This window comes from Triturus cristatus, chromosome 7, assembly GCF_964204655.1.
Source record: "Triturus cristatus chromosome 7, aTriCri1.1, whole genome shotgun sequence".
Taxonomy (NCBI): Eukaryota; Metazoa; Chordata; class Amphibia; order Caudata; family Salamandridae; genus Triturus; species Triturus cristatus.
In genome coordinates this window covers 411,992,787-412,012,438 of record NC_140590.1, presented here as the reverse complement: position 1 = coordinate 412,012,438, position 19,652 = coordinate 411,992,787, and the positions used below count along the sequence as shown (strand labels likewise).

At 44.1% G+C, this 19,652-nt stretch overlaps 1 protein-coding gene and 1 long non-coding RNA gene across 3 annotated transcripts in view; one reads left to right on the top strand and one right to left on the bottom strand.

Annotated features, from left to right (window-relative positions):
• Nucleotides 1-17,390, bottom strand: part of LOC146809823 (uncharacterized) — a 77,135-nt gene extending 59,745 nt beyond the window's left edge. Inside the window, exons 1-2 of the long non-coding RNA XR_014966490.1 lie at nt 17,352-17,390; nt 17,158-17,253 (exon numbers count right to left, since the gene is read on the bottom strand). This is a non-coding gene — a long non-coding RNA (uncharacterized LOC146809823). The remainder of the gene's footprint in view (nt 1-17,157; nt 17,254-17,351) is intronic.
• Nucleotides 1-19,652, top strand: part of LOC146809822 (histo-blood group ABO system transferase 1-like) — a 557,769-nt gene that overhangs the window by 183,210 nt on the left and 354,907 nt on the right. For both annotated transcript variants that reach the window (XM_085616677.1, XM_085616676.1), the window contains exon 2: nt 8,506-8,598. In XM_085616677.1, coding sequence (XP_085472803.1) covers nt 8,513-8,598 — 86 coding nt within the window. In that variant the 5' untranslated portion in view covers nt 8,506-8,512. The remainder of the gene's footprint in view (nt 1-8,505; nt 8,599-19,652) is intronic.

Below are 19,652 nucleotides of genomic sequence, written 5' to 3'. Positions count from 1 at the left end.
TGAAATTTTGAATTTTTGTCTGTTTCATAGCTATTTCCAGTGGAAGGGTCATTTTTTCCTTCAATCCAATGGCACATCAATGGGTTTTTCTGGGGCCCCCAGTTACACGAACATTTTTATGTTCAAGTTTGAAACAGAACACATCTTAGCTGATAATGCATGGACCTCAAGTCTGATTGTATACCGTCGATATATCGACGATATACTTATCATTTGGAATGGGTCACGCAGCAGCCTTGAAACTCAGATTCTGTCACTTAACCACATTAATCCTCGTATTCAATTCACACATTTGATTGAACCCTCCAGCATAGCATTTCTGGATGTACAACTCACTCTGTTCGGTTCTTCCATTCAGACCACAGTTTTCACCAAATCCACGGACCGTAACAATTCTTTGTTGTTCCAAAGTTTTCATCCCTGGCCTCTAAAACGCCACCTTCCTTACTCACAGTTTCTCAGGATCAAACTTATCACTACTGATCCAGTGGTTGGCATGCAGGCGATTGAAGCTTTCAAAAACAAGTTCTTAGACAGAGGATATCCCTCACACATTGTAGATCAGGCAGCGATAAGGGCCACATCCCTCAATCGTGAAGACTTACTTAAAAAGAAAACACCGCTCACTGATAAAAAGAGAGAGGTTTTTGTCTCTACATACTCTACCGATTCCCATTTGTTGAAAAAAAGCATATTGCAGAGATGGGATTTAATTAAATGTGAGCCTGACTTTCAAGGTTTATTTGTTGATGTTCCACTGTTCGCCTACAAGAGATCTTTGAACTTAAAAGAAATTTTGAATAATAACAAACCCAATTTGGTTCATAAGGGTATGTCCAAATGCATGAATTGTTCCCACTGTAACAATGTAATGGTAGGTAAGAGTTTACCTCATCCTCGCACTGGGAAGAAGATCAATTTGCATTTCAACGCGAACTGTAATAGTCATCATGTAGTTTACATCATCAAATGTCCCTGCGATTTAAGCTATTTTGAAAAACTGAACGAATCCTCCGCACCAGGATCACCGAACATAAGAGTCGGATTCGAACTAAGACCATCAGTTCTCCGCTCGCACAACATTGGGCAGCAGCTAAACACACCATAGCCCAGCTTAAATTTGGGGTTCTTGAAATCATTGAGGCTATCCCGGGAAGAAATATGTCGAAAATGTTATCACAACGTGAGTCTCATTGGATATGGTTTTTGCAAACACTTTCCCCGTTGGGGCTGAATGATAAATTTGAATTATCATGTTTTTTATAGCATTCCAAGTACACTATTATTGTCACCATCTGTGTTTACTTAGAATCTCTCTGCCTGGTACTTTATTCTGAACCATTTTCAACCATTGTATATATATTCTATTTTTTGATTTTTCGTACTGTTGAATCTGTATAAGGCTTTGCAATGACACTGTTTTGTTCTTATATAGATGGTCTTGATTATCCTATGAATTATAGTAGGTTGCTTTTTACTGATTTTCTTTTCTTTATTTTCCACATACATTCTATTGCACGATGCTCTTTCTATCATGGCTGCCAGTGTCTTTTTTACGTAGTCCTCTTTCCACTCTGGTGACTCTTACCTAGACGTGCACGCTTCATATAATGCTAGGCACTCCCCTCCCATTTGCGAGAGCCGACGCTGTGTGCTTAGAGACGTTCGTTTCATTTTCACGGGTAAGCGTTTGTCGGCTTTCTTGTAGCATATTTTGACTATTTTAAGTTTATTGCTCAAAGCTTACTCGCTTTCATGGTGCGGTTTTCATATTTTGCAGCAATCTTTCTGACATCTTCTCCTTTGGGCCACTGTCGCGCTTAGTACTACATTACGTGGTAAGACTCGAGTACGATAGGTGGTGATGGTTATCTTTGTGCAAACACTATTTTTCTGCTCACTTTTGTCTTTATTCATTGTTCAGGTTTCACAACCCGTTAGACGTTTGTCCGGTATTCATTTCACCCGACATTGATATCCTGACCGTTCACTGGTATGATATTATGTTTCAAACCTTTTGGATATCTTCAGCTACGGCTTAGGGTGACGGCTGTTCTCTCACTAGTACTCCGGGTGTTTTTGATCACTGTTTTAGATTTTGTTTTTCAGTCAGTTTTTTTATTCATTGATTCTTTACTCTTTCTCTTTTTTTCCATTTCCTGTTTTTTCTACCATTATTACGCACTTTTGGCATTCCGTTATCCCTGTCCTCGCATGAGCCATAATGTAAATATCAATGTATATATGTATGTTGGAATGACAATTATGCAGACCGTTATTGTTTATGTTTCACAGATACCCCTGACGAAGGGCTTTGCTTTATCAGCCCGAAATGCATTGGGAAATTCATACATTGAGACGGTTGTTTTGATCATTTACTAACGCTGTCTTATGCTACAGCAACTATGAACACTGATATTCTTCGACAATAAAGAAGAATTGTTGTGCAATCAACATATGACTTTGATTGGATTCTGTTTGACTCAGCGAATATCTTTGGACTCACAATATTGTAATGTGTTTCATGTGAAGTATATGGTTATTTAATGTTCATGAATGTGATAGATTCACACTGGATAGTGTTTTTTGTAGTGCACTGGGCATTCCCAGATACACTTCTGAGTTTTAGTTGTACTATTCTACAAACTAAGGCAGATTATTTTTCCAACAAGATCTTAAACTTGGCGAATAAGCCTAAAGATATCTTCTGTATAATAGATGAGCTATCCAAGCCAGATAGAGTCACGGTGAAACCTGTCCCTTCTCAAACCCTATGTGACTCTCTCAACTCCTATTTTATTGAAAAAATTGTCACTATTAAGTCTAGCATCCCCACAAATACTTCTCCAACATACTTTCTGCTCATTTGCAGAAACCCTCTTCTCCTTGACCAGATCCCTCCAATCTCTAGGGAAGCTTTCTTTGGCCTGCTCAGGAAGGTCGGTTCTGGTTCCCCTACTGATTGTTGCCCTCTCTACATATTACAGTAAGCTTTTCTCACCTGTCCGGACCCCCGCTTTCGCTCCTGAACAACTCTCTTAAGCAGGGTATAGTTCCAAATATATTTTAAGATGCGGAAATCCTCTCACTCTTAAAGAAACCGGGCTCTGATTCCTTGGCCCTTAGCAACTATTGTCCCATCTCCCTGTTGCCCTACTTACGCAAAATTTTAAAGGCTCATGCAGTGAGTTGCCTCAGCTCCTACATTGAACACTCCCACTATCACACCCCCATCAGGCTGGTTTTAGACCTGCACACTCAACGGAGTCGGTTATTCTTACAGTCATGGACGAGCTCAGAGGGGGGCAGACAAGGGCATCACCCAGGCCCTGGTACTTCTTGACCTGTCAGCGGGATTTGACACAGTCAATCATGATCTTCTGATTGACCGTGTCAGTGATTCTGGGATCCAGGGCTTGGCTCTGAAGTGGCTCTCCTCCTTTCTCAGTAACCGGTCTCAAGCAGTTCGCCTTGCCAATTATTCTTCTACCAAAATTAAACTGACCTGCGAGGTTCCTCAGGGTTCCTCTCTCTCACCGCTTCTCTTTAATCTGTATCTACTACCCTTGATCTGCTCTCTCAGACAAAGAAAGTTTGGAACCTTTAATTATGTTAACGATCTCCAATTGGTATTCGAGATCGATCAATCGACATCCTCTGTTTCCAACTTCCAATCCACCATGAAATTCATCAGGGAATGAATGAACAGCAACCAGCTAAAAGTAAAACCTGATAAAACCGAGCTGATCCTAATGGGTGAGCCAGCCAATCCCTGGAACTCCAACTTCTATGCACCCCAACTGGGCAACCCCCCACTCCCAGCATGTTCTACCAAAAGCCTGGGCATCGTGATCAGCAACGACCTGTATATGAAAGCTCAGATTGGGTCAGTGGTCTCCTCCTGTTTCTTCTAATTGGGATGGATCAGGAAGATTAGCAGATTTCTGACCACCGAAGCTCTGACCCTAGCCATCTTGGATCTGGTTATCTCCCGCATTGATTATGCCAACTCACTATATTTAGGTATCCCGGCATATCAACTACACCGCAGAACCAAGTGGCCAGATTAATTTACCACCAGCCTAAATGGCACCATGTCAGATACCTAATGAAAAGCCTACACTGGCTCCCAGTGGCCAAACGCTGAGCCTTCAAGTTAGGATGTATCTTTTTCAAAACCCTATCTCACAACAGTCCAGCATTCATCTCCTTTCGGATTCAGCGCTACGGTCCTTCTCGGGACCTTAGGTCCTCCCATTTGAATTTGCTGGTTATTCCATCCTTCAGACACAAGAAACATGGGGGAATAAGATCTGCAGTCTTGGCCCCTCAATTTTGGAACTCTCTCTATGGAGCTGAGGTCTGAGACCTCTTACGCACAGTTTAGGAAACAGCTAAAGACCTGGCTGTTCTCCCAGGCGTATGACTAATTTAACCCACCTCCAATGACTCCTGGGCTCAGTTAAACTATCAATACAATAAAGGTATCCACTGTAACTCAGTAGTCTGTTTCCCCTCTTGATTTAATATAGTTTGCTTGATTTCTTGCTGCCATTCTTTATCTGCAGGTAGAAAGAAAAAAAGATTTAAAAAATGCTCCAGAGAAATGGTATATGGATGTGTGTTTTTTAATTTTCCCTGGAAGGGAAAAATGTTTTATTTCACAATCTACATGTCTTTTTTATTGGTTATTTATCTTAGGTTTTGCTCTGTTTGCTTTGTAGGCTCTCCCCTTCCCTCCAAAAATGTCAAAGTGACCTCCTGCTCAACACTAAGGACACATGTGAGCCCACCCTCTCTATTGTTCAGGCTAGGAGCTTGCCCTGTCATAAATCACAGGGGATGCTGTTGCAGCTTCTGAAATTCACAACCCTGGCATTCCCTTCAGTAGCAGAACCTTAGGTTCTCCAGAATACACCTAACGTACAATAGGGCCATTTATTCCCCAGCAGGTGGGTTGGAACAGCAATTGTCTCCACTCATCAAGGTTGTTCAAAGGGCCCATGTCATTAGTGGGAAGCCTAGGAAGTTCTGCTTTATACACAAATGTGTGAAGGAATTTATGTAATGTAAACCTGAATTCTCGGTACAAGACATTGACTCTTGCCCTTGCAACATGTTTTTGTTAATATTTAATACATTTTTAAATATAAACTTCACAGTTGTGAAACCACCACAGATCAAACAGAAATGGAAAGGCACCTTCCCTTTCAGTATCCAACTGAATCATACCCCTGCTGGCCATAGGCAGCTGACCCTATGATAAATTATAGTCACCAGAGTTTGCAGCTCCTAGTCAATTTAAGTGGAGCTCTTCAAAAAGCGAGACGCAGTTTGGGAGCCTTACACCAAAGCAGAAGTATGAAATAAGAGGTTCAAGAGTGAAAACACTAGGCTGGGCACGGGTAGAACAAACTCTGGTAAATCAGTAAAAGACAATATTCGTATATCTTTTATGAGGGGGGATTTCAGAGGGATTATCACCTATAGCCAACCAATCATAATTGTAAAGTGTATTTGGTGATGGGCAGTTTACTTGGAGGGCTATCTGCCTGTATGTGTGATACACAGGTTAATCCCAGGACACCCACTTATGTGTATTTAAGCAGTGCAAAAATGTAAATACTTGAACTATTTGAAACGTGCAGCATTCAATGCATGTGCAGTCGTGGTTACCTGGAGTTGGTTTGTCTTCCTTTCATATGTTGCCACTGAGCTTTTCAGGAGCAGAGGAGGTGAAAAAATAAATATCCTTCTGTTGGTGTTCTTTACACAATATGGTGATCAGAGTCCATCAACCTCCTCCCTTTTTAGTCAATTAAATTAAATGTAAATCTCTGATCTGACCCTGTTGAAATGTAGGATTATCTGACAGATTCTGTAGAGCTTTGTCTGTACTGGTGATCCTGTCTGCCTATTTACAAGTGCCGTAGGATATAATGCACGTACTTGTAATATGGTGGACAGGATGTCCTGCATGTTTGTGATGGAGTAACACATCATGCAAACTCCAAATCAGGCCCTAGATGCTGAACAAACCTGTAATGCAAACCACTGTCACCCCTCCAGAGTATACTTTCCCGTTGTGGCCGGTGCGGGTAAGAGTGGTGGGCGGTGGAGCGGGTTGGATGGTAGGTCTGAGTCAACAGACAACGAATAGGGAAAATAAACTCGACTCGGTGGATTGTAAATGGTTTTCATTTTTTTTGTTTCTTGTCGACTTCACTGCACTTACATTCACTGGCCACATGTGCAAGTTGCAACTGCAAGTCCCCCCCCCCCCCAAAAAAAGAAAACTTACCTGGGCTTGCCATATCGCCCGACTCAGTGATTTTTCCTCAACGCAATCCTTTACAAATGAGTTCATATATTAATGAATTATTCAGGTTGGGGTGTGCTCTTTGTTATGGGGTTGGGATTTAATATATGACAATAGTACAAAGAAAACATCAAAACACTTAGAGAACCATAATATATGTTTTACTGTAGATTAGAAGGTTTCACTACCTTAACACACTCCACTGCACTCTATCAAAAACCCACAATAATACAAATGTTGCTGCAATCTGTTTCCCCGGAATTCACCAGTTTTTTAGCTGTATTCCCCGCTTCAAAACACTCTGGGGGCGATTACGATGTCGGTCAGAAAGCCTCTGACCGACACCTTCTCGGTCTCAGGACTGACCAACCTCCGGTAGGCAGTTCCGACCTCCTGATTACTAAGCAAACCAAACAGTGTTTGGTCGGATACTTGTATTTCTCTATGGGACCTTCTGTTACGGCCGTAAACCAGCCATAATACAGGCTCCCATAAAGAAATGGGTGTGTGTGTAAAACCCCACACCTTAAGGCAGGCACGCCATGGTGTCTGCCACATGCTGCATGGATTTACAGTTAGGCACCCTAGGTACACCCTCCCCCACCAACCATAGGCCGTGGAGGCAAAGGGGGCCCTGGTAGGGCCCCCAAAGTCGCTTTCCGAAAGCCTTTCCATGTCGGAAAGGCCGGCACAGAAAGGATGTGGGAAACCAACATCACAATCCCAATGGCACAAATGCCGTCCATAGGGCATTACATTGTGGGTCCGACTGGCCGAAAGACTCAGATAGCCAGTCGAATTCATGTCAGAAGGACCATCCGGTTCACGCTCTGATCGCCGATATTGTAAGGGTTTTCATTTGTTCACTTTCTGATTGCCGATATTGTAAGGGTTTTCATTTGTTCAATATTTTTACGAACATCAATCTCAATTGCAGAGGCAGAGTGGTTATGTTCAGTTGTTTTTTCAACAGTGTCACCAAGAGTAACCCCTCTACCTGTGCAATGGGGTGCATAATACTGCACACACCTCCAATGACCCCTGGGCTCAGTTAATTTCTCATTACAATAAACGTATCCACCGTAACTCAGTAGTCTGTTTCCCCTCTTGATTTAATATAGTTTGCTTGATTTCTTGAGTGATTTGGCAGTTGTACTGCAAACCAACTGTGTCGGTCAGAAAGCCTCCGACCGCGGCCGGAAAACTTCTGACTAGCGATCGGCGGCTTTCAGACTGACATCGTAATCGGCCCCAATATGTTTATTGCTAAAACATGAACAGAAGCAAAAATTCCTCTTCCCCTTTCAAATATTCACACTTTAATAATATTTAGCAAAAGGCATCCCAACTGGATTTGTCAGTGCTTGCTTATCATTGATTGTAGCTCTTTAGCAATCCTTTCTATATGCTATATTGACCTTATTTTATCTCACATAGCCTACCAAAATACAAGTTACTTCCCAAAGCAGTTCTTGTCAGTACTAAACCAGGTGATAGAATGTTTATCTTCATATTATTCTAAGTAACTTTCATACCCAGTTTTTCCTGGTTTAAATACAACAAATCTGAGAAGTTCTCTATTTTAGTTCAAGTAGCAGGGTGAAGAAAGATATCTGGCTTAGCACCACCTTCTGAACTTTCAGAGCATACATTAAAATTTAAGTTAGCAATCAGAAATGTGGCAGATTCCAGAAGAGAAACCACACCATGATTGGTGCCAGTGTTAGAAGCAGAACCTGACCCATGATTATAATTTGTAAGGCACAAGAAGGGAAGCTTCACCAAAAACCATGCAACAGTACTCCAAGAGGTCTACTTGGCCAGAAACCTCCTGGAATACCGGTGCCTGCTTTCTGGTGGAACTTAATTTCAGTGTTTTGCGTGGAATTATTATTGTGCCTCATTTGTTTACTAAGTCTTTCTGAAATGTAGCAAATCATATGATGTATTTGATGTAGATTCTTTAATGGTATTAGTCAAGTGGTGTCAAAATCCCAAAAGATCAGTGTTTTAACCCAACCACAAGGTAAGTGGCAGTGTTATGTATTTACAGTCTAATTGCACCTCCAGTTTGACTTTTGAAAATGCCCACAAACTATACTGTGAAAAAAATGTGATGTTATATACAGCAAAATGTGATGTTATATACATAGATTAATGTGTACTGGTATTCTCTTTCTCTCTAGGTGCACCATGTTCTTGGACACTAACACATATGTGCTGGATATTTTCATTTTCCGCATAATTGTTGTAGCTGCTGCCATCTTCTTCATCTACAAGTATGTTATTCTTAACTGTTCATTCATTTTCTGTATCACTTAGAATCTGCCACATTCTACAGTGTTTAAGAGTTCTTTGACTCCAAGATACGCACAAAAATTGAACTCCTGCTCAAATACAGTGAAGAGGTTTAGAGAAAAAGCATTTCATTCTTATCCAAGAATTTCCTGTCATTTTTTTGCACAGTAAATATACTGAGATGCCATAGTAGAACTGTGTTGTGATCAAGTTGTAGCCAACACTTTTTGTGAATATGGGAGCATTGGTGGCTATATATTGATTTGTATTGAATTTTGGCATCTGGTTCATGGTTCATTGAGGATTATACAGAAAGTACAAATTTTCCTCAATCGTGATGATCCTGCACATTGCAAGTATTTATAGAGAGACTTTAGGGTTAATGATGGAACATATATGTTGTCTAGTAATGTCCCACCTCAATGGTTTTGGCTGCATACAATAAGGTGAACCTATGTGAGTTATGGCACTTGGCTGTATAAGTGTAAAGTGTCTGATAATTATGGAATTATTGCCTACTAAACAAAACATAGACATGGCCTCTGGAACATTGCAGACAATGATGTGCAATGACAGAACACAATTTAATTATCCTATATTTGAATAATAGATTTATTAAAAAAATTAGAGAAAGTGGTTAATTAGTTGGGGTGGATTCGTGTGCACTTCAAGTAATAAAGCCTCTATCCTCTTAGGTCCAGCCAAAGTTTTCAGTAATTTAAACCTGAGCTCAACCTCTGGTATCTACAGTACAGAGTGGACATGCTTAAACTTTTTTTTAAAGTATGTTTTTATTAAGCTTTTGCATGAGTACAATACACATTGCTAGTGCATTATCATGTAATGTTTCAGCTAATCAGTGTACAATGTTCCATTAGGTCAATGCATCCGATATAGTAGCGGAAACACATGTAGGGGACATTGGTTCATTCTTTAAGGTAAACGTGACAAATGATATGATTAACAGTCTGAACTGGGAGGGCACTAACAGTTCCAGAGTCAAGATCTGTGTCTTCAATGTGGCAGGGTGTATGCATGGCACATGGCAGGCATCCAGCTCCTTAATTCTGTTACCACCCACAGCCGGCACCACTTAAGTAACCCACAGAAGGCGGAATGAGCCAAGGTGGGGTGGAACAGGCATGGCATCAGGAGAAAGGAAACAGGGGGGGACAGAATCGCAACTCACTGCAGGACCCCCTCACCTCAGTCTCCTCAAAGTTGATCTGTAACTCAAACGCAAGAGCATCCTACTCATGCGCAATGGGAAGTCTCCGTAGGCCCCTCGCCTCCTCCCTGCCTAGCGCTGTGGACTCAGCTCTACTCCATTTCTACATTGCTGTATACCAGTTGTTGGACTTGGCCCTTTTTGCAGGGTCATCCCTAAACTTTTTGCCTTTCTCCTAGTCTTTTTTCTGACATGGTGTTGGTGGTTTTAGGGCTCTGGGCACTTTAGCACTGCTGTCCAGTGAAAAGTGCATGTGGTCTCTGTGTTAAATATGGTAAGATTGGTCTACACCTGTTTGGCCTATTTAATTTACCTGTCAGTCCCTTGTAAAGTGGTATCTCCGTTACCCAGGGCTGGTAAATTAAATGCTACCGGTGGGCTTGCAGCGCTGATTGCGCCACCCACCAAAGTAGCCTTTCAAACCTATCTCAGGCCTCTGCCATTGCAGGGCCTGTGCGCGCAGTGTTACAGCCGCTGTGACATGGCACCTAAAGTGTGTGCCATGTCGGTGACCCCCCTTTTACTGCATGTCAGTCACCCCTAAGGTAGGCCCTAGCTAGCCCTATGGGCAGGGTGCATTGTAGGTAAAATATAGGGCATGTACCTTAAGTGTGTGACTTGCCCTGGTAGTGACAAACAGCCATTTTGGTTTCTCACTACTGTGGGGCTGCCCTCCCATAGAAATGCATTGGGGATTCCCTGATAAGTGTTTCAGTGGTAATTCCTGATATGGGAGGCGCAGCGCGGTCAAGTTTGGTATGTTTGGAATAGTGATAATTAATCCTACGCAATGGTGTGCGCAGATTTATAATAACTATTTTAGAAATGCCACTTTTAGAAGATGGCATTTCTGTGTGCTATGTGTCTTCCTGCCTGATGTGGGAGGTGTGTGTGGCTCCAGGAGGGGCGGGGTGAGTCAGCTCTAGGCTGAATGGGACATCTGCATAGGGAGTAGTGGGAGGAGTAATTCCCTGACCCTGAATAGATCTGTGCCTAGCCTGGACAATGCTGGCTCCGCCCCCCGGGGTGTGTCTGATCACCCAGCCCCAACCTGACAAAGGGGAAGAGGAGCTTGGAAAACAAAGTGCTTCAAATCCCCCCTGAACCAGTTGCATCTGGTTCCCCCAAACCCTACACTGCAGACAAAGGAATGCATAATATAAATATAGGGGCTGTGACCCCATGAAGTTGTTCTGTGCGTGTGCTGTTCCTGACTTGCTGGGGCTTGCTGCTGCTGGGGCCCAGGAGGAACCGCCATGGGGGCTTACCTCGCTGCTTGAGGGTCCTGTGTGCTGGCCTCCCTGGGTCCAGCTATGCCCCATGGACCTGGAGGAACTTTGGCTTGGACTCATTCCTTTTAAATACGGGACTCCTGCTTCTAGCGCCTCGTGAGGGCTTTCTTTTTATTTTCCCAAGAAGGAGAGCGTGGGCTGCACAGCGCTGAGCTGCTTTTTTTTTAAAGGGAATCCCAACCGTAGGGATTCCCCACGATGCCTATGCAGCGGGTGCCCTCCCCACATTTTCCTTTATTTTCGCGGGTGCCCACCCTGCTTATTTGATATTCAAATTGCGTGTGCCCACCCCGCTTATGCTTTTAATTCGAGCGGGTGCCCACCCCGCATTTGGTGCTTTACTAGCGGGCGCCCACCTCGCATTGAGGATCTATATTACGAGCGGGAGCCCACTCCGCTGTGCTGCCGAAAATTGTGAGCTGCTGCCAAGACGAGCATCGTGGCTGCAAAGGAAATCAGGCCAGTGAATTCCTGACTGTGAGCGGGGCATGAAGCAGAAGCTGTGGCAAGTAAAGTAAATGGAGCTCCCCTGTGGGAAGGAGAGCCCCGCGTCCAGCAGCCCTTGGTGATTGAGGCGGAGGGGACCCGAAGCACATTGTCAGTGCCTGCCTGCCCCCGCCACACGGGAGAAAACACCGCAGAAGCCTCTCCTTGAGCGAGGGAGAAGTCCCGCAGAGATCTGCCCCAGTGAGTGAGGGCAGAGAGGAGCGGCGGTGACGCTCCCTGAAGCATTGTCGTGCCCGTGCTTGGTGCCGACCCGAGGGAGCGCTGAGGAGACCAGAGAAGCAGAGCCCCGGTGAGAGTGGCTCAGTGTTGCACCCGGTTGGTGCCGTTCAAGGCACAGTGCTGGGTCTAGTGCCTGAGCGGTCCCGCGAGAGAGCGGGCCGCCCCAACGAAGGGCATATTTGTTGTTAGGTGCCTCTTCAGTTTGGCTATTATGTTTTTTACAGTTGCCCCGCTTGACAGTGGGCAACTGCAATGAGGGGGCCACTTTTAGTTAGAGGACCCCAGTGGAGCTTGAGGGCTCAGTCGTGCCAGGGCCCATTTACTTTGTCCTCAGCTGCGCCGCACCAGCACGGGCAGCTGCATAGTTTTTACATATTTGTTCAGAGGGCACAGTGAGTGGCCAGGCCCACATTCTGCTTCACAGCTGCACGGCAATTAGCAGCGGCTGCAACATTTCTTTGGGGGCACTTTTAGTGAGATAGGAGTGAGGTACACTCCTCTGCTCCAGCGCAATTGCGTACTGTGTGTTTGCCGGTAATTACTGGTTGAGTTCTACATTTATTATTGGTTCTACATCTACTAGTTTCACTTTGTGATGGTTCTGACAGTGGCCCAATTGGCCCTGCCAGGTGTATTTAATCCCCTGTAAATATTGCCTAGTGCCTGACTAGAGTGGTGGTTTCTGCCTGGCTTAGGCGCAAGCCCTAGCCAACCAGAAATCCCATTTCTAACACCAGTTAAGGGTGGGTGGCAAACTCCACTCCACTGAGTTTTGCCAACTCCCCACTCCACTGGGAATGCGGAGTTCAGGCAAAAACTCCCATTCCGCAGCGTGGTGGAGTTTGCTCCTGCTGCCCACCCCATGGAGAGAGGTACAGGATGAGGAAGACCAGCACTTACCTGGGTCTGACGTTCTCGGCCAGACTCAGGTAAGTGAAAGCAGGTGGCAATCTGGGGGTCAGGAACCCCGACCAGGTCTGCCGCCTGCATTCTGTAGGGCGGGGCGGAGCGGAATTCCACAGAGTTTTTAGGCAACTCCGTGGAATTCCATGTAGTGGCACTCCACCAACTCTGCCCACCCTTAATACCAGTAGGATATGCTTGGAAGGCAGGCACCCTCCAATTGCACGTTTAGCTATGATTAGGGCTAAATCTATGAAAGGGACTGTTGCATTTTCCCTCCCCGAGGTTGATAAATTCCCAGTAATCCTGCCTCCATGGTGCTGAGATCGACTCTACCCGTAACCTCTGTCAAGGCACTTAAGACTGCCCTCCCATAATAACTGTGCCTCTGGACTGTTCTAGAACATATGAGCCTTATCTGCATTTCAGAAACCATATCTGGGGCACACAGACTTGCTTCCATACATTCGGTGCAGTTGCTCGGGGGTAAGATAGACCCTGTGTAAGATGTTGTGTTGGATGTATTGAAACCTCGCATTGCGGAAATGTTTATGCAGGTAGATGAGCGCTCTATTCGATTCTTTAGGAGTGATCTCACACCCAATGTCCCACTTCCAGTCTAGTTTCATAGGCTGCATCAAGTCCCTTAAATTAGAGGCCATCACGTGTGTGAACCACGTGATAAGGTGCCGGCCGGAACCCATCACATGGACTGTGTTTAACAATGGATGTGTCTCAGGTTCTTCGTCTGTAATGCACTAAAGCCACCATAGTACGGTCAGTAGTGTACGGTGCACTAGGAAATGGCCTGTAGGGATGTCATGATGTTCGGCTAGGTGCTTAAAGGGCGCAAGAGCTTGCTTGTGAACGAAGGTGCCCAGTGTGTCTGCCTCCCACAGTTCCACCCCTTCCCTTCCCAAGCTGGTCCCTTAAAGGTCATATAGATCTAACTCTGATCCCTGGCATGTAAGGCACCTGTAACAGAGTCAAGAAGAGGCTTTTAGTGTAGCTGGCATGTGCTATGGTCAATAGGGTTTTGGAATGCGGGGGAGTTTACCAGTCGGCAACAGCCTGTCATGTATCATTTTAGCAACTCGGACCAGCGAGGATGAGCCCAGCGCACCAGATGGTGACCCACCAGCCATCGTGATGGCCACTGCAACTGTGCAGCGAAAAATTAGTGTTTGGCGTTGAGAGCCCTCAGTCCCCCCAAAGCAACAGACCGCTAGATCATCCTCTGTGCAACCCATCTCCACCCTTAGTTCCAGATAAAGGAGTCTAACATCCTGTGTAGTGTGTGTAATGTGGAAGCTTAATACAGTGACCGGCAGGTTCTGAAAGTAATATTGAAGCCGGGGGACCATCACCATCTTGGAGATGGAAATTCGCCCATGCACCGTGAGGGGTAGGGTGCTCCAGAAGAATATCTGTGGCTTCAGGGATGTAATTTCCCTGGTAAGATTGCCGTATAGTAGATCACAGGTGTCATGGTAGATACAAACACCAAGGTAGCGGAACGTGTACGGTCACTAATGCACTTGGTAGGGTTGTGCCGTGAGGAACTGCGGTGGGCAGGTTGGGCTCAACGGAAAGAGTCAAGTCTTGTCCCAGTTCACTCCCGGACCTGAGTGTTCTTAAATTATTTAAGCACTGAGTTAATGCATCCAAGTCCCTGCCGGATGTCTCATATGTAAAGAAGGACATCATCCGTGTATAGGTAGACGGCATGTAGTTCAGTCCCTAGATAAATGACCACTCCTCCCACAAGTGACTCAGATGCTGGGCCAATGGTTCCACCGCCAATGCAAATAGAAGCAGGGATAGCGGACACCCTTGGCGTGTACCTCAACTGATTTCAAAGAGGGCTGAGATAAGCTGTCCCTTTTTGACCCTGTCAGTATGGGCTGTGTAGAAAAGGAGAGTGAGGGGTGAGTAGCCTCATCAGGAGTCCCTAGTCGAAAGAGTACTGCAAACATGTGTTCCTAGTCTATGGTGTCAAATGCGTGCTCTAGGTCTATAACTAAACCGCCAGCAAAGGGTGAGTGGGTGGAGCCTGTTCCAGTACTCCATGCCACCTTCATATGTTTAGAGCATTTGAGCGACCAGGTATGAAACCATTCTGGTACACGAGCCTTGGCGTCAGCAGCATATTCTTCTTTACGCGGCCAGCGATGACTGTGCTGAATATCTTGTAGTCTGTGACTAGCATTGAAAGAGGACGATACGACTTTATCAAGTGGGTCCTTGTCAGGTTTTTGTAGCGCAATTATAAGAGTCTAGAGACTCGCGGAGTGTCGGCAATAGCCCCCCCCTCTGATGCTACTTGATAAATCTCCAAAAGTTTAGGGACTAGACTAGGAGTTTTGAAGGTGGCTAACCCCTGTATTGCTGCCCGAAGTTCTTGTTCTGTTATGGGCTGCAACTCTAGGACCTCAAGGAATGAATGTATGTGCGCTTCACAGGCAATAGGGTATGGGTGATATAATGCTCTGTAGTATGTTGTGAATGCATTATGTATATCTAACTGGGTGGCGATCGTATTTGTTGGGGATAGCCATATTGCTGTGATAGGTACTTGTGGAGTAGCTGTGCAGGAGCCAGGCCAGTATCTGGCCAGCTTTTTTTCCCTCTGCATGTACCCTGGGCTGGTATGCCCTAAGGTCGAGCCGTTGCAGCTGCACCACCAGCTGGGCATGGCGGTCCCTGCAGCAGTGAGGGCTTGATGCTCAGCCATAGGCTCTTGTGCCCGTGCCTCGAGGGTACTCAGGGCCACCTCCAAGGCTGTCAACTCGTTATATAAATCTATCTGCACCCCCATAACAGTGCTAATACACTGCTCCTGCAGTACAACTTTCAGTGCCTCCCACTCTGTCCGCCTGGACTTCGCTGTGCCCCAGTTTTCTGTCTTCCAGTATGGTCAACTGCAATCGTGGTGGGTGCAGGTGGGGGACAGACACCCCAGCGCAAGTGCAATAGCAGGGGATAGTGGTCAGAGAATGGGCGGGCTAAATATTCACCATCTGTTGCTTGTGTATGTATTGCTGGGAAACAAAGGATCCGGTCCAATCTGACATGCTAATCCAGCGGTTCTGAATAATAAGAATATCCCCTCGCAACAGGATAAAGTATGCACCACAAATTTAGGAGGTCCCAGTGTGGCTGACACCAGAGGGGGTGACAGGGTGGATGGGAGTGATCTAATCTGTTGAAGTCTCCCCCAATTTACCAGGGACTATATATACAAATACAGGTGGCAGTGGTCGAACAGCTCAGCTCGCGCATCACAAATTCAGGGTAAATGTAAAGACAAAGTCATAAAGTAATGTGTGTTCATAAGGACAAACAACACTATGTCACCTATCTAGTGTTGACAGATATAAGAAAGAAACTTTCAGATATTATCAAAATAATAAAATGTCCAGAGCACCACACAATTAAAGTATCTTGGTCTGTCAATCTTACAGGTCCAAAGCTTTTTCTTTAGAAAACAGAAAGTTGGTAGTACATAAATCATAGTCCAAATAGGAAGACAACATGTAGGTCTGTAGTCCCAAAGGATTTGATTTCTTAGACATTCATACTAATTGGAATCCAAAGATGAAACAGCTGACACATGTGTGTCATTGTTTGACGACTTTTTCTGGGCTGTTAGTTTGAAATATATATACTTTCTACACTATACAATATCAGTTATTACAGGTAATCACATTGTATTAGATATTACCTATTAATCATTCAATTGATCACAGAACAAGCGAAAAAGCACGCGTGCCAGGTTTAAAAAGTATGATCGAGAAGACTTCAAGAGCAAAATAAATTATAACACGCAAATACCTAAGACTACAGTTTAAAGGATGATCAGAAAAGATAAGAAAATACCTTAAATGTGACCCTCAAAGACCAATTATCAATTATTAAGTTTGACAGTAGTGAAAATAACAAAGGGGAAAAAAAACAAGAACATTTGCCCATACTTTCCAAGTACGAAAAATATATATGCTAAATACCTTAAAAGTCTCACAGAGCTGATGCGCTCCTATTGCATCTAGCACCAAAAGATTCAAAGAGTTCCTCGGAGCCCCGAGGACGAAAATCAATTCTTTGGATGATTTCTTAAAGCTAAATCTTAAAATCCACAGAAATTCTAGATTGGAGTATGCTAAAAAGTGCTGAAAAGAAACAACAACCATAAACGTTGTAAAGATGATGCAAACAACAATGTATGAAATAACATGAAAAGCGATATTGACACGATCAGTGTTATGCCCAAGGCATGCCAGGAAGTTCTCATCATGTTACCATACTACTCGTCAGTCAGTCACCAATATGCAATTAGAAGCAGCACCAAGTATATAATCAAAAAGCGCACCTACAGACTAATGCCATCTTACCTGAAGTCAAACAGCAACACCCAAGCATAGACGTTGCTCTGTCGATGGCTATGATAAGCCCATCATTATCATATTTCTAGGTTGCTAAAGAGGTAACTAGAAATACAAAGAAACACACCATCAGTGTCTAATGTAACACCTTGATCATCCTAGTCATACCCTAAACATTCATAAAGTGTAGAGCCAAAGCTTACAGGCACCTTCCTAAGTCCCGTCAGTATGGACGCGTACGTAATGTGATCACATGATCGACTCTAAATATGGACAAGGTTAATAGACAGTAAAGACGGTCCAACTTCACTATCCCATTGTGTAGAAAATGGCTGCCATATTGGTCGTGTAAATGTAAACAAATCTACAAGTTGATACAAAGCAACAGTAGTACCAATGTATACACATCCAAAGAAAACAGTCAATAACTGAAAGTGCAAGAGCCAACCCCTTGTGCATCACGTGCTCTGAAATAAAAGCAGACTGTGCTTGAGGAAAAGGAAAGACTGGAAATAGTGGTCCCAGAACAGTTAAAAAACAGAGAACATTTACTAACACAAAGTCCATGATAAATGTAAACATTGCACCTTAAAAGCGAAATGATCATATTTTTTAACATTAAAAAAAAGATTAACAAGCATTGGCTTAGCCAATAGGTCTCGCTTTTGGGACCTTATAAGTATTTAGTTATGCAACACAATATCCTTGGTGAAACAACATCAACTGTTGCATGGCTAAACACTTATAAGGTCCCAAAAGCGAGATCTATTGGCTATGCCAATGCTTGTTTATTTTTATTGTATATTCTTGCTATATGAAATGTTTAAAACAAAAATAGTAGCTCTGCATCTTGTCAAGCTCAGACCTGTTGACCTTACCATTGCTTCTTTAAAGGTCTTGTAGAGTTCCTTTCTTTGGTGGGATCTGCGTTTTATTGGCAGTAATATGTGAAAGGGTTGTGGTGAGCTAGGGTTTAAAGCTAGTACCTTTACTCGAATAGTGTTCCTTTGCCACATTTTCTGTTAAATGTATTGACTTTACCTGCAGCCATTCTTAGAACACTTCTTCCTGTGCCTGCGATTCTAAGAAGAGAGCAGTTTCATAATGTTCTATTTTCATAGCCTGAATGAATGACACTCCCCTGGGGAACACATCTAAGGTGCCTTTAGCTGTGAGAGGGGAGGGAGCGCGTGTATTCTGGCCCCTTTGGCTGCAGCACAGATGGTCGGGTGAGATGGGGAGCACATCTGGTCTGCAGTCACGCAGGGCAGGGCTCATTTTCCGTGGCTTGCTCATTGTGGTTAAAGAACAGCTACAGTTTTGTGCAGCTGTGAGCAATCGGCAAATTGAAGTGACGAGTGGTATAAAAATCAGTGCCAAAACTCTGTGTGTGTGTGTTCATGCTATCACAAATAAATACAAAATGAAACAAAAAATACGCCAGTGATGCTCTAAGCAGAGTGATAAACCCAGGCCTACAGTGAATAGTGGACACGTATGACGTGTTTGATAGCTGCAGCCCAGCAGCACTGTTTGAAAGTGGACGTGTTTTCCGCTGTGCTAGATTAAAACCTATTGGCCCACCGTGAGCCACATGCAGGCGTCATAGTGAAAAGCCAGAAATATTTAAAGGTCCCTTGACCCAACCATGTAAAAACTGTGAGGAGCGCTACAAGGGTTTTATTTTGATCCGCCGTGCGAGGGCTTGTCATTAAAAGGTGCGCAGACTTCTATTAACAAGCATTGGCTGCGCGGCAGTAAAAGTAATGCCGCGCAGCTGTAAAAGCGAATGTCATCGCGATCACTCTGAAAGCGAAAGTGATCGCGATCGCAATGACACGCTACAGCACGCTAGGGATGTGCGCGCAGCAGTGCGCGCGCTTGTGCGCGTGACAGTAAGCTGGTGGCCGCTTTGGTAGCACTTTTCAAAGCAGCTACTAAATGTCTCGGCTAGACCAGCGCATGCGCTGGATCAGGCGTGACCTAAAAACCTTCTTTTCAGTTAATAATAATATGAACCAAGCTTAATCCCTGCAAACATTCACCAGCAGATATTTTTAGCAACAGTATCAAAATAATCATTAGACGATTTCTAGTTATTACATTATAAGACGTAATATAAATGTTCCCATTCGGTTTCAATGTTAACACCAAACAGTAGCCATATATAGGAAGTATTCGCCTAAGTCTATGTAAGACTAGAAATTTATCCCAGTATTGCTTGCAACATAGGTGACTTTCCCCATAAGTTAGCATGAGAAAGGAATGGAAATATTTTCCATACAAAATGTATACCAAAGCATCCAGACATAATCTAGAATGAGCAAAGTTCAAAACACATAGTCATCTAAAAATGCATACAGCCCCCTGTCTACATTAGAAACAAAAAATGTGGCCCTAAGTTTGGTTATCCAGCTGTCTCTGGTTTTCTCAACATTTGTGTCCTGTCACCGCTTCTGGGATGATCCTGATCCATCCCCACACCGTGGAATCTTACTAGTGGC